General features: G+C 36.5%; 1 protein-coding gene across 2 annotated transcripts; it reads right to left on the bottom strand.

Annotated features, from left to right (window-relative positions):
- Window positions 1-73: 73 nt before the first annotated feature.
- Window positions 74-8560, bottom strand: LOC143147137 (putative methylmalonate-semialdehyde/malonate-semialdehyde dehydrogenase [acylating], mitochondrial). Of its 2 annotated transcripts, XM_076312098.1 has the most exons (8): window positions 8452-8560; window positions 4672-4744; window positions 3751-3950; window positions 3383-3461; window positions 2688-3055; window positions 1490-1918; window positions 797-1075; window positions 74-371 (listed from the first exon to the last, which is right to left on the bottom strand). In XM_076312098.1, exons 1-8 carry the CDS (start codon window positions 8482-8484, stop codon window positions 270-272), a joined length of 1563 nt encoding a protein of 520 aa, XP_076168213.1. In that variant the 5' UTR covers window positions 8485-8560; the 3' UTR covers window positions 74-269. The 2 variants fall into 2 exon arrangements, with proteins under 2 accessions (XP_076168213.1, XP_076168214.1); XM_076312099.1 differs by lacking the exon at window positions 4672-4744 and having other exon boundaries at window positions 8452-8548.
- Between the last annotated feature and the right edge of the window lie 5995 nt (window positions 8561-14555).

Genomic DNA, 14555 nt, shown 5'->3' with positions numbered 1-14555 from the left:
AAGCGCAGTGGTATTTTAAGAACAAGAGAAATTTTTATTTGTGTTAATAAATATAAATAACAATCTTCGACTCTTAGTGTTCCATTGTTTTATTACAAAATATAGATATATTTAACATTCTAGGGAAAATGCATCGAAACAATTGTATCCGAATATTTCGGACTAATGGAAGACATTGTTATATACATATTGTCAGGAAATTGTGAATCCTTTTTATGGGAAGAAATTGCTTCCCGAACAATTTCTTAACGAAATAACGAGCACAGGCTTTATTGCATAGTTGGCATGGCTGTTGAGGATGCAATGTCAGTGGCATCTCCAGACCTCCACAATTGCGTTATCGTTTTCGTTTGTGTGTGGAAGTTTATTCCCTAAAAGCACGTCGTACGTTGAACAAAGAATATACACAATATCTTTTAATTTAGTCAACAAATATTTTGAACGTGTAATACATTTAAAAAAGACACACTGAATATTCGCACGTGTTTGAAAAATTTCAATCGACAGCAAAATACCAATGTCAATTCAAGTTATTCGATTATGTTTAAAATGTGCTTGTAAAATTATCGCTGGTAAATTTATCGCAGCGATATGAAATATGCACGGTATGTAAAATAATTATTTCTTAATAAAACCCGTAAAGTTTATCCATATTATTTCTAATTTTATATTATTCTATATTTTTGTTTATTATCAAAATAAATAATTCCAACGGAAATATAAATGTACGATCGTCGAAGAAAGTATAAACGAACATGTAAATTAAAAGTACGTATAAATTCGTAATTTTACTTACGTATTTTCCATAAAAATGATTATCGCCCAAGAAAGATCCCTTGTTACCGGTAAAACTGAACATCGGTAATGGCACTGGAATTGGAACATTTATACCAATCTGACCAGCTTCGATCCTATTCGCAAACGCTCTCGCTGTTGCACCGTTTGTTGTAAATACAGCGGTTCCATTTCCATAAGGATTTTTATTGATAACGTCGATAGCTTCGTCCATGGTCTTAACGAATACGCAAGAAAGAACAGGTCCAAAGATTTCTTCGGTGTAACATTGCATCGAAGGCTGAAACACGACACAAAATAATGTCACATATATCTCGAACGAAACAAGATTTGATCTCAATCTATTTCGAACAAATTTACATCTACTCGAAGGAATACTCGAACTTTACGTGTTTCTGTAACATTTGTTTAAGTTCATCGACATTCAATTATACCCATGTACGAGTCTTTAAATCCGATTCGTTCAAAACTTACTTGTCAAATACATTCTTCCAATGTGATTAAAAGATCAAGAACACTTTGATTCGAATATTGGTGTCGCAAAGTCGTAACTGTCCGGTTCTTCTTTTCCTTTTCTATCAATTCGAACGAATCTCATCGATCAATGTCAACCAGTGCAAACGAGTTCGATTCAGTGTTAAACAACCGTTAACCACGCACAACTAAACCATAGCACGTTATCGAACATACGTACCTGCACATCTGCCAACACAGTTGGCCCCACAAAGTTTCCTTTTTCGAACCCGCTGACAACAAGACCTCTTCCATCGAGAGCCAATGTGGCACCCTCCTTCACCCCCGACTCGATTAGGTTACATATCCTCTGCTTCGACTGTGGCGATATAACTGGTCCAAGGTCTGTGCCAGGTATGTGCCCAGCACTGACCTTCAACCTTTTAGCGGCCTCCACCAATTCTGGCACCCATTCTTTCGAGTTACCAACGAATATGGCTACCGAAAGAGCCATACATCTCTGACCAGCCGCCCCGAAAGCGGCACCCACGATTTGGGAAAGTGTTTTGTTCTTACTCGCGTCCGGCATAACGACGCAATGGTTCTTCGCCCCCATGTTGCATTGCACGCGTTTACCGTGGGCGCTGCTCTGTTTGTAGATGTACTTTCCCTGGAAAAGCAACGATTGACGAACGTTTAGTTGGCACTCGATCAAAGTTTCGTCTTTTTTTTTAATTCTTCACTAAGGTCGTATCGAGAAACGAAGAGTGACAGCACACCGGCAAAGAAACATTTCATTCGGCTTCGTGCTTTTTAGAAACTTTTTAGAGTACACCTGGCGCTTCTGTACAACTTTCTGTGAAAGTTCTTTTTCTAGAAAGAAATTTTTACGTAGAATGTACAAATGTGTAGAATGGTCGACGATGGTACACCGATACGGTGAATACGTATGACGGATATCACGATGTTGTAATTATTAAAATACTAATTCTCTGTATCGATGAAACATCCGAATAATTCAGCGTTATTATTACGTACGATTGAACGTAACATTACGTACAATACTGGTATCATACTTATCGTCTATAACGAAAGAAATTTCAAAATTAATCCAGCTATAATAATATTTGTACATTACTTGTACTCGAAACTCGTCAATTTTCTTCGTGACGAAAAACTACGATCGAAGAAACATCTGACTACTTCTTGCATTTGCGCACAATAATTCCCGTTCGGGTATACAAAATGTATTTTAGAGTGCCTCGACGTTCTTGTCGACTCGACTGAAAACCATTTTCGTAAAAATCGAACGGCGAATCTGCTGAATATTTATGTTTAACAATAACAGACCCGGGTGTTCGGATCAACTGGCAAGTCTGCATACAAAGTGTGTTTCTCGATGCGATAAACGTGAATGGACTTTCATCGTTGCGACGTACCGCTTGATCGGAACCGACGAAAGAAATCGCCTTGATGTCCGGATGCTCGCAGATAAAAGTAACAGCCGCGTGCTGACCATGAATAACATTCAATAATCCTGGCGGAGCACCAGCCTTGGTGAAGAGATCGGCCAGGATCATCGATGCGCCCGGTACACGTTCTGACGGCTTCAAAATAGTCGCGTTCCCGCACGCGACCGATACAGGAAACGACCACAGCGGTATCATCGCTGGGAAATTGAACGGACAGATGGAGGCAGTTACACCGAGTGGAATCTTGTAAGAAACTATGTCCATGTCCGTGGCGATGTTCGGGGTGCTCTCGCCCATTTGTAGAACAGGAACCGCGGCACAGGCGTCGACCACCTCTGTAACCAACATTGTACGCAATATATTCACAAACATCGTCACGAATGAATCGTAGAAAGATGCCAGAGTACGTTTCAAAAAACTGCTCGAACGAATACTTTATCAAACTGCAGTTTGGCCCGTTTTCAAACACACAGAGTCCAGCAACGAGCGACGCAATCGTGAAAAAGGTGACTACGTGCAAAATTAAATCGAAATTTGGTGAACGGTATTTTTTTTACACGATGCTTTCCTTTGGAGGAAATTATCCGACTTGCTAAGATTATACAAACTTGTCATCGGGGTAAAATTTACTATGATATATTTAGTTTTGCAACAACACTCACGAAGTCCTCGAAGAACATCTCCTTCGGCATCCGCCATTGTCTTTCCATTTTCTTTGACTAAATTCCTTGCGATCTCTTTCTAAAAAGAAATGTGACATATGTACTTGAGAAATAAGTATTTTACATTATTAAAAAAGTAAACTGTACTGTATATTGGAAACAATATTTTTCAAATATACCAGACGTTTTTATCCAAGTATTAAACCTTCGCTTGCACTTTGAGTTACTATTATTTCTTTTCAAAATTGAAGTATTCTATAATATTTTATATAGGAGTAGTATATATTATCGTGTGGGATGTTAATTTAATAAAAGTTGTACAATATACTTAGTAAAGTAATCAGTGTTCAATTTATCAACGAACGTACCGAATGTTCACGAATAAGTGCTTGATACTTGAGCATCAAAGTTTGTCTGGTGAGCACACTGGTGTCTTTCCACTGTTTGTACGCTTTCTTTGCGCTTCGCACGGCCATCTCCATTTCTTCTTTCGTGCATTTTGGAGTGCGACACAACAGCTCGTTTGTTGCTGGATCGTGGACGTCCGTGAATTCCGTGGCCTTTGATTCTGGAACAAATGGAGTCTCTCGGTGATTAGAAAACAGAATCGTTCGTCTCTCAAGTTTTTTCGTTTCGTATTATTTCTCTTTAACGAACACTGAATCTGCAACTTCGTCAAATACGCAAACTCGTAGAGTCATGGTTTCTCCACACATGTTGCAGTATTCAGGCTTTTTATCTTTCGGATTGAGTTTTGAATTTTTCATTTTTCCAGTCATAGTACGGTAATCGTTTTAATCGAGCAGTACGTTAAACATTCTTTCGTTTGGAAACGGGACCTGCTTCCTCTAGAACGAAGGTTGATTTTTTATCCGAATATTGTTTTGCAAAATGTAATCTCTTTATAGAAATCGCATCACTAATGAAAAATTTCTTCCGAGGAACTCGACTGTGGAAGTTCTCGACAACATCTTTCAACGCTTAGTTGTTTATAGAAACTATTCGCAACGTGAGTCGCTAGTTTTGATACGTTGATTAATGTATCTTTTGATACTTGACCCGTTACAACACTTCCTTCGCTGTTATGGTGCATCTCGTCGTCGGAGAATAGATTCGTTAACGAGTAATTTTTTAATGGTCGAAGTTACATTTCATATTGTATTTTCGTTTGTACCGAAGTTTACGGGTTTCGTGTCACGAGCCGTGATACAGTTCAACCGACAACAAACAGTTTCGTGTTACTTTTGTAAATATTTTTTAAGCAATTTTTAATACAGTAATATAATTACCTACGAATTGGCCATCAATGTACATCTTAACCGTCGGTACGCTACTGCTGTAAGTCCTTATGGTAAGTCGCGCCTAAAATATCATTCAATTAACATTACATAAATGTGAATTCAACGATAAAATGAAATTAATGAATACCGCGTTTATTTATTCGCATCTAAAAGCAAATTAAACAAGCTTTGTGTCCAATCGCAAAATCTCTACACGTAGAACAAAATTCAAGCACACCGATAAATAATTCAAATTTTTTCAGTAAATTTTGATCCATAGAATATATTGAAATCCATGACCTTTCATTTAGCATACTATTTACAATTACAATTATTTAAAACTCTAATGCAAATGATCCGCAAGGGTAAACGGTCACGTTAAAGAATATCACATTAACAATTTTAAGTAATAATACGGAAAAGCTTTTTCTTTCATTTTTAAACATTTACTCGAGTATTCGCACCATCTAAATTTCATCTTCTTCTTTAATATTCAATCCGATATAGGTATTTAATCAACGAACTGTGAATGTTTGTGGCAGATGCATACTTTTTATAGAATTTGCGTAATGAAATCAGAGATGTAGAAAAATTTATTACATCGCTTTAAAAAATAATTGACTCTTTTATCGGTGTAATGGAAACCGCTAGAGAAGGCGCAACCCCTTTTTAGGCGCATGATGCGCAAAATAGATGCGCATAAAATCATTATGCCATCGGCTCCTGGAGGGTGCGTATCGTATCAACCGACACGTGTGTTACCCAGTTGCTAATTAACAAATGAGACTAAACTATTAATTCAAGCTATTTCCACCATTTTTTTACCAAAAATATTTCTTTAATTATATCCACCGTACCAAACGGTCGATCTTTCAAGAAATGTTACATTAGAATATCCAAATCGATGTACAAAATCAAAGTACACTATTCTAAAATTTTTTAAACGATCACGGACCGTTGGTATCGATATGTTCAATTTACTTGCAACTTCGTGTATCCATGAATTTCGATGTTGACCAATGAACGAACCCATGGTTACAATACGAGTGAAATAATTAATACAAGTGAAAAGATAACGAGGTCGTTGACATCAACGTTTCGGATAATCCAATAAGTATTTTTACGCCGTGTTAATGTCAATCCGTCGTCCAAATCTTGCGACGTCGAGTACATATTTCGAATTATCGCGCGATAACGACCATCTTTGAAATTATCCGTATCACTTTCTCTCCGCTGTCCATTCGTTGCAATTAACAAACGTGAGTCCGTCGTTGAATATGCAAAGCCGCTCGGTCGATAGAATCGGAGAGGCTGCTTATTTCGAGGGGTTTAAATCGCAATGGAATAAAGAATTCATCCGATTGGCCCGGTTTTCGAAGTACCAAGGGCCGAGATAAGCGGATCCCCCCCGGTTGAGATCAATTGTTTGCTCCACGCACGGTAAACGTCACTTTGACACGATGCCTCGGTGCCGAATCGATTCATCGCTGGTCTCGCGTTACGTAAAATACTATATGCAAGCTCCATTACGCGAGATTGGTAATGGCATTCCACTTCACGAGCGCAACTGCCCCGACAATTTCGTAACAGTGTCAATTGGAGGAAAAATGCGGGGACTCACGTGGAAAAACAACACGGATGTCGCGACTTTTGTACGGATTTAGAACGACCAAGATATTATTTCCACTTCCGGCGAATTTTGTAAGAAGCAACGTTCGATTTAATAAATGGTAATGAGAGTGGTCTCGACGACCGTTGTTGTTTCCTGTCCGTTGAAACGTGAATTAATCAGACGGGGATTGTTACGAATAACGGTTGAAATTGTTGATGCACGAGGGACCGGCGGGTTTAATATCGTTGTAAAGTTCGTTAAAAATAAATTTTGAGGTCGTTGGATTTTAACTTTAACGAAAACGGTTGACTCGGCAATGCTGATGTCACTTGGAAAAGTATAGTGTCGATATTATGAGAAATATTGTGAGGGATACGAAAAACTAAATTTTTTTAATAAAGTAAATTTACTTGGATAATTTTTACCAAACTTTTAACAAGAATTTACTATACCAAATACGTGGTATTTCATCATTCTTCGTATAATCACAACGAAAAAGTATTATTTTGTAGGAATAAATAGTTTTATTTATTTGTTGTTTATTAATCGCTACGAAATAGTATTATTACATGGGAATGAATAGTTGTTACATTTTGCACGATACGATTTAAACGAATTTCTTTACCGATTTTGGATTTTAATCTCGAAACGTATCGATCTTTATTGTTGTTCATATTTATCAACTGGTTGTACAGTCGAGGCAACTAATTTAATTTAATATTCTCGTTGAACCTAAACTAATTGAGCAAATTGACCACAGTACTGTGTGAATCCAATACGTCATACCCAGATTGTTTTGAACTATTGCATAGTAAGTTCTCGAATTACAGTGGACTCATACTTACTGATAGTATCCCTTGCTAATAGTACTCTCCTTAATTTGAGACTGATTTTCTTTTTCTCGAAAATAGATAAGCGGTTGTGCCCGTATTTATGTGCTTTCGTATCGAATAACGTTTCTCTTGGTCTAACTGTTCTTTTCCTAAAGAACTACATATTTAACTTTAATTAAGTTCCGAAACTTAAATTACATAATAAAGGTACATCGTATACGTACAACTGAAATTAAGCGTGTGAAGTTCCAGAACGAATTAACCGCGTAAGTCTTTGCTTAATTGTAATTCTTTCGTTAAAAGTCATCTAAAGTTGAAAATATACACGGTTAAATTTAACGACCTTAAAATCACTGGAACAAAACTGACTTTTAGACGAAACGTTCGTTAATTATAAAAAGCATCTTTTTTCAAATAAATAATTTCTCTCTTAGACATTTTTTTTTAGACCTCTAACAACGACGAAAATGTTACAGCGATCGAATTGAACAGAGCACCTTGTATAACACAGGATAATTTTACATTTGATACGATTTAATGATAAGAGAATATACTGATAATATGTATCTACGTTAATACGCGAAACTTGAACTACCAAGATCGCAGAAGCATCTCTAAGCTGTACTATATAATCGAAACAAACTGCAATAAACATATTACGATCAATTATAAACGTATTAAGTATATCCGAATAACAAGTTTTATTGTTATAATAAAAGAGAAGAATGACTTTCCATAAATATATATCAATAAATCCAGTAAATTACATTAGAAGTGTTGAAATTTAATTTATTTAGATACAACATTGAATAAATAGGCACACATCTGTCCAGATAAAAGAATAACGCATATCTTACATTTATTATTTACTTGTACATATTTCATCGATTGAATAAGAAAACACGATTTTATAATTGCTTCTTTCTTATTTGTTTCACAGCCTCGTGTTTAAGATAAAGGAAGAAAGCAATTACGAATTATTACCGGCACCGTACCATTCAAAACAATGAGTGTCTAACCTCGTTTTATCAACCGGCAGTTCTGATAGTACGAAATTAAATCACACTGGTACGTTCCTACCGTATGGTCGGGCAATTTATCAATCTTCGCTACATCACCGATAACCTGAGCCATAAATAAGAAACGTAAAGTAGACAATATTTGTTGGTGTGTTATATCGATTTTTCACGACTAATCGAAAAATCGGACACGCGTACACCCATTCGTGTAACAACGGGCTTTGAAATTCAATCAACGTACATTCGTTGCGCTTCTCGGCAATGCGTTCTACGAACGAGGCTGTAAAATTCGCACGAAAACGTTTATTGCAAATCTTCAACATACCTCGCACTTGGCGATTCTCGCGAGGAGCGCCATGATTTCAGAACACGTTCGTTGCTGTCTGTAGTGGAACTGGTCGATTCACTGAAAAAATGGCCTTGCCTACACTAGAACGCGCGGGTCAACATTTTCAACGCGGGTAATTGCGCTGTTTACAACGCTCGAGAGTCAATGTTTTCGAAAATGTTCCATCGTGGATTCTCCTCCGAAAGCACCCGAACAATCCACGAAAACAACCGAACCGACGTTTGCACCATTATCGATTCGATTTCATTGGACACTCGATAAAACCATGAACTCTAATGTTTGTTCGACGGAGCTAGCAGAAAAATGATTTTTTCATAAGATTTAATCTTGCGTAAGAAATCAAAAAAAAATTTTAATCGCATAACGATATCGAGTTTTTTTTATTTCATTGATATTTTTATATTTGAATGAACTCGATACGGTAACCGACGTTCGAGTCGATAAGGACGGGGGTTCGGAAAGAAAGCATCTACAGCTGGAAACGTTCAAGAATGTATCGTTCGAAAATTGAAGATGGCGCCACATGGTTATATTCTATTATTCGCATATAACTTATATCGAAATTTTTTAAATTGAAGCATTGCTCGCAGAACCAGTATAGAGATGTTTTAATATCGCACACTTTTATGCAATTAAATATTCCAATATCGTGAAAAGTGCAAAAGTTCCAAAACGTTTAGATGTCACAGAAAAAAATACTAGTATAAAAATAAAACTTACTCTTCGATGATAGAAATTGTTACGTGCGAAAAAAGTACAGAAACGAAATAAAATAAAGAATCAGTAAAAGTTGATTTACAACTATAATAAAAAATGTCGTCACGTTAAAAGTAAACTTCCGTTAAAATTGTGTACAGTGTTGAATCTAAAATTGATTACAATAACAATTTTTTTCTATAGAATTATCTTCTTAATAATACCGAATACGAAATCCTCACTGACGAATCGTAACATCGTAATATCCATATCGAACCACTCCCATTAAACGACAACAATCGTTTCGTTGTAAATGTTCTAACAGTGTCGTGCTTCCCTTAATGTTATTTCCTTTGATTGAACTTCGGTGTTGTAACCGCAACTTGATATTACGAATATTGAATGGGATATCGACCCCACTCTTGTTAATTCACGTTCGCTTGTTCCACGGGACTGAAGGCGTCAGGTTCGGGCAAAAATGCAAGGAACAAGAGAAAGCAAGAATGATAGCAATCGTTATCGGACCAAAGGCATGCGTAACAAGTAACCACGCGATTACACGAAAGTTGATTGGCAAACAATCGTTAGAACCGATCGACTGGTTCGGGCTCGGCATTAAAGTCTCCTGTGTCGGTTCGTTTTATACGCGCAGCCTTTAACCGCCTCCGAAAGCCGTCTATCGGATATACCGAAGCGATTATGTATGGCGAAGAAAGTGAAACGCATTGGAAATCCAGCCTAAAAAGGTGAACAAAACGCGTTCCCCATTACTCATTTGCAATAGGCGTCAACATGGCGTTAGAAAACGATAATAGGAGCGGTATTAGAAAATAAGATACCGAAAAGGGCAACGGAAAATTGCGATGTTCAACGGAACGAATTAATATACCACGAACAAAGAAATCAAGGATTTATGTTCACTTGGACACCGAGAGAGATGTTCGGGCATTTTTATCAATATCGATGGACAATTTTTTTTTTTTTGCGCGCGAGACACGTTAAACGAGATTCATCGAGAAATTATACGAGTAATATTCAATTATTTATCGTTTTATTAATATTCAGCAATGGATTACAAGTTGCTGGCAATTTTCCATAGCATTGAATTAATATTTACGAGAGACTTCATTGAACACGATGGAAGCAGAATCTGGTTGAAATTAAGTTAAATTTTTTCACATTTTGACATTCACTATTATTTATTTTGTTCTCGGGCGGAGAACGATCGATGTCTCGTGAGATTTGACAAATCACTTTACGTGCAATGAAAATGAATACGCGGTGAGGAAACGATATTACAGAAACGAGCCAGAGTCGATGAAAGCAATACGGAGTGGGACAGGTATCGTTAGCGAAAATTTCATAATTACTCACTTCCAATCCGCATGTATTTTCAAGAATTAATTCTTGTTCACGGTTTCGAACGATTAATTATCCTCGTGCATCGGTTTAAAGGACTCGTAGGATCCTCTCGATGCGCAACGACGATTATATATTCGCGATTGCATCTCAGTTACGAAAAAATCAGGCCGACAGATATTGGGAACAGGTTTCCACGAGTTTTCCGGATCTCGTTATTTTCATTATCGGTTAAAAATAAATGCAACGAGTTTGAAAGACAGGTCTAACGAACGTGTTGATTTCCTTTTACAAATTCTACTATTGGACAGAGTTTGGCATCATTCGGATAATTTATTACAAATGTTTACCAAATGTATTTACCACGGACTGAATTAAAATTGCGAATATTCATTTCAGATTATTGATTTGGTACGAGGGATAATGGACATTTCGTACTCTTTTCGGTGCAAGATAATGTTTGCTTATATTTAAAAATACGCGAGTAATCAATTTTTACATATTGTTACAATATTTATTTCGAATACGAAGGAGAAAGATATACACTCGTATTTTTATTACGAAATATTTTAATTATTTCATCGATTATCCGTTGTCAGTACTTTTAATTTGTTGTTTTATGCTCAGAACAGATAACGAAATAAAGAAATGAAAGAGCACAGATTCCTTAATAACTTAAACAGTACATAAACAGTTTCTTTATATCTCCAACGTTTCGATGTTGGAGGTCCACTTCACAAATATACATAAAGAATTTAAATATTCCGATTTTTATCCTATTACAACACTATCTACATTAAGATCATTTACCACTACATGGCAAGCATTTTTATCCGAAACCCATCGCGTAAATGTATGTCGTGTCTTTAAATTGTTCCATAAACTACCCCTTATTTCGAGCACCGTACACTTTCTACCGTTTATGCCTATCGTAATATTGTATCTTGATTTATTTCCATAATTTCTACTTACGTTTATTACGCGTAAGAAATCTTTTTAGGGAATGTATACGATTACTATCTTACTGGAAAGGCTTTCAACGTAGCTCGAAATGTTGAGCGTTTCTAGTATTGCTCGAAAAAATCAAAGTATCTCTACTCTTTAATTTCTTTACGTTACCAGTGCTTGTAACAAATTTCTTTTCATAGAGTTAACGTCGATTCGGTAATCGAGCAACGTGTAGAAACCATAGACCCAACGATTTATAGCACGATGAGTTATACAACTATCGTTGATAGAATTTTTTGAAAGACAATTGTAAAACGTGTTGTTATACAACCTGTCACACAGCATGGTCATGTTAGACGGCAATACACCGCTGTCATAAAACCTGGAGTACTGCAGGTTTGACGTACGACAGGTTGGAACGGGTGTGTTCGTTCAGCAACCAGTTGGAAAGATTCTCCATACGATTTGAGCCTCGAAACAGAAGTGAATGACTTGACTGTCTCGTTGTGCACTTTGAAATATGTTCTTGCCAAAGTCAAAATATTCGTTTACGCACAGTTCGCGTATCAGCTTCGGTATAATTCTAATTAAACAATTTTAAATATTTCTAAAAAGAACTAAATATTTTTTATCAAAAACCAATTCTCGTTTATATATTCGATATTATTCGTGTTATAGTAATAGACTGTGTCTTCACACGGTCTGCTCTGAATTTCGAAGGTCTAATTTGTTAAATAACCAAACATTAGACCAAACCGATGATCCGTCTTTCGATAAAAATAATGCAACATCAGGGACTTTAATTTCTCGAGTCCCTGATGTAATAATTTCAAGCACGATCATCCCCACGGCCTTCTTTCATCGTTCCGAAAGCAATTGTGTTCCCCTGTAATGCCATGCTGGTTCCTTGGATGCAAAAAACGCATTGACGTTCGACGTCGTCATCGTTGTTGAATCATCTCTCGCTCAAAAAGCTCGACATTGCTCGGAAGAAGCGATAGCCGAACGAAACAAGGCATGAATTTATATATCGTATACACTGGGCAAATTGTGATTTCAATGATTGCTTTGTTTCCGATTATGGTGGAAAACACCGAAACTTCGATTTCATTGGTAACTATTCTAAAAGTAAATGGAACCATGGGCAAAATATATTTTTATAATTAACACCAAAGTGAGGTTTCTAACAGTATACCAATATGCATATTTTATTTCTTTATTTCCTCGACCAGGAAGCAAAGTGACTGAATCACGTAATATTTTTGGGTACACCTTAATACAGAGACGGGAAACCTTCAGTCTTTTTGCGTATTCTGTCAATAGCGTATATTTTTCATTCATAAACGATACATTCTTAACGCGCGTGTATTTTAGTTGATTAAAATTACAAGATCTACAGCGGGTCCTTTTCCTTGTTGAGAAGAGCTCCTGAAAAGAAATTAATATAGCTAACAATAAGTGGCAAAAGATTTGCAAATTTGGATGATATTCAAAATGCCATCTCTGTATATTTTGCTCAAAAACCAATTGATTTTTATCGATCCGGCATTGAAAATTTGCACACTAGATGGCAAAAGGTTGTTGATAATGAGGGTGATTATATCATTGATTAAAAATAAAAACTCGTTAAAAATTTATGTATTTGAATTTAATGTCGGGAAACGACATTACTTTCCGGTCCCCCTAATAAATATAATATTAGGTGGACCGGAATGTAATGTCGTTTCTGCGCATGTCACTATTTGATTGTCATTTGTCAGCTCATTGTGTACATTAAAGTCGTAGCAAAGACATTCTGAGGTTATAGTGACTTGTTTAGTTGTAAATAATTAAATTTAAAATTTTTCTTTACAATTTTGGGTGAAATGGCCAGCCAAATACCAGAAGAGGTACATATCCGGCATTGCATGCTTTTTGAATTTCGCAAGGGTAGTAACGCAACAGTTGCTACCAAAAACATTTGCGATGTTTATCCAAATGCATTAGACGTTCGTAAATGCCAAAGGTGGTTTTCCAAGTTCAAATCCGGTAATTTTGATCTTTCCGACTCGTATCGATTAGGAAGACCAACAACGTTAGACAATGACGTGTTAAGTGCGGAAGTGGAAGCAAATCCGTGTCAGACAATCGAGGAATTGTCAAACAGTCTTAACCAACCTTGGTCGACCATCCAAGAACATTTGCAGCAGATTGGGAAAGTAAGCAGAGCAGGTGTTTGGGTCCCGCATAATCTGTCCGAAGAGAACAAGGCTAACCGATCCACCACATGCAACTTATTGCTTCAACGGCACAATACAGAAGCGTTTTTTGATCGCTTGATCACCGGAGATGAAAAGTGGGTTCTTTATGATAATCCAAAACGCAAAAGGCAGTGGCTCTCTCCAAATGAATCGCCACAAAGTACTGCTAAGCCAGGTTTACACCCCAAAAAGGCCCTTTTGTGTGTTTGGTGGAGTATTCGCGGCGTTGTTCATTTTGAAGTGCTGAAACCTGGACAGACTGTGAATGCAGACCTTTACTGTGAACAATTAGATCGTGTAAATAAATCTTTAATTGAAAAGTGGCCAGCGATTGTCAACAGAAAAGGCGTTATTCTGCAAAACGATAATGCAAGACCGCACTGCGCAAGACGAACCTTGGCAAAAATTAATGAATTGGGGTGGGAGGTACTGCCTCACCCACCATACTCGCCCGATGTTGCACCATCGGATTTCCATTTATTCCGATCGCTTCAACACTTTCTAAAAGTAAATGTCTCTTTATAATTTTGGCAGAATTTTTTTCCTTTTGAAAAGGAATTAACATAGCTAGGCAAATATCTCTTTATAATTTTGAGTAGAACTTTTTTCTTCTGAAAAGAAATTAATATAGCAGATAAATATCTCTTTATAATTTTGGACAGAACTTTTTTCTTCTGAAAAGAAATTAACATAGCTAGGTAAATATCTCTTTATAATTTTGACAGAATTTTTTTCCTTCTGAAAAGGAATTAATATAGCTAAGTAAATATCTCTTTATAATTTTGTACAGAACATTTTTCCTTTTGAAAAGAAATTAATATAGCTAAGTAAATATCT

The sequence above is a fragment of the Ptiloglossa arizonensis genome, chromosome 5, assembly GCF_051014685.1.
Source record: "Ptiloglossa arizonensis isolate GNS036 chromosome 5, iyPtiAriz1_principal, whole genome shotgun sequence".
NCBI classification, from domain to species: Eukaryota; Metazoa; Arthropoda; class Insecta; order Hymenoptera; family Colletidae; genus Ptiloglossa; species Ptiloglossa arizonensis.
Note: the sequence above shows the minus strand (reverse complement) of the source record. Positions and strands in the feature narration are given on the sequence as shown.

Bases quoted from the DNA above. Each gene is read 5' to 3' on its own strand.
- LOC143147137 (XM_076312098.1), bottom strand. From the start codon at position 8,484: ATGGCGCTCCTCGCGAGAATCGCCAAGTGCGAG. The intron at 3,951-4,671 runs GTAATTATATTA...CATTTGTTCCAG, and splicing joins CATTGATGGCCAATTCGTAG to AATCAAAGGCCACGGAATTC. The intron at 3,056-3,382 runs GTGAGTGTTGTT...TGTTGGTTACAG, and splicing joins AGATGTTCTTCGAGGACTTC to AGGTGGTCGACGCCTGTGCC.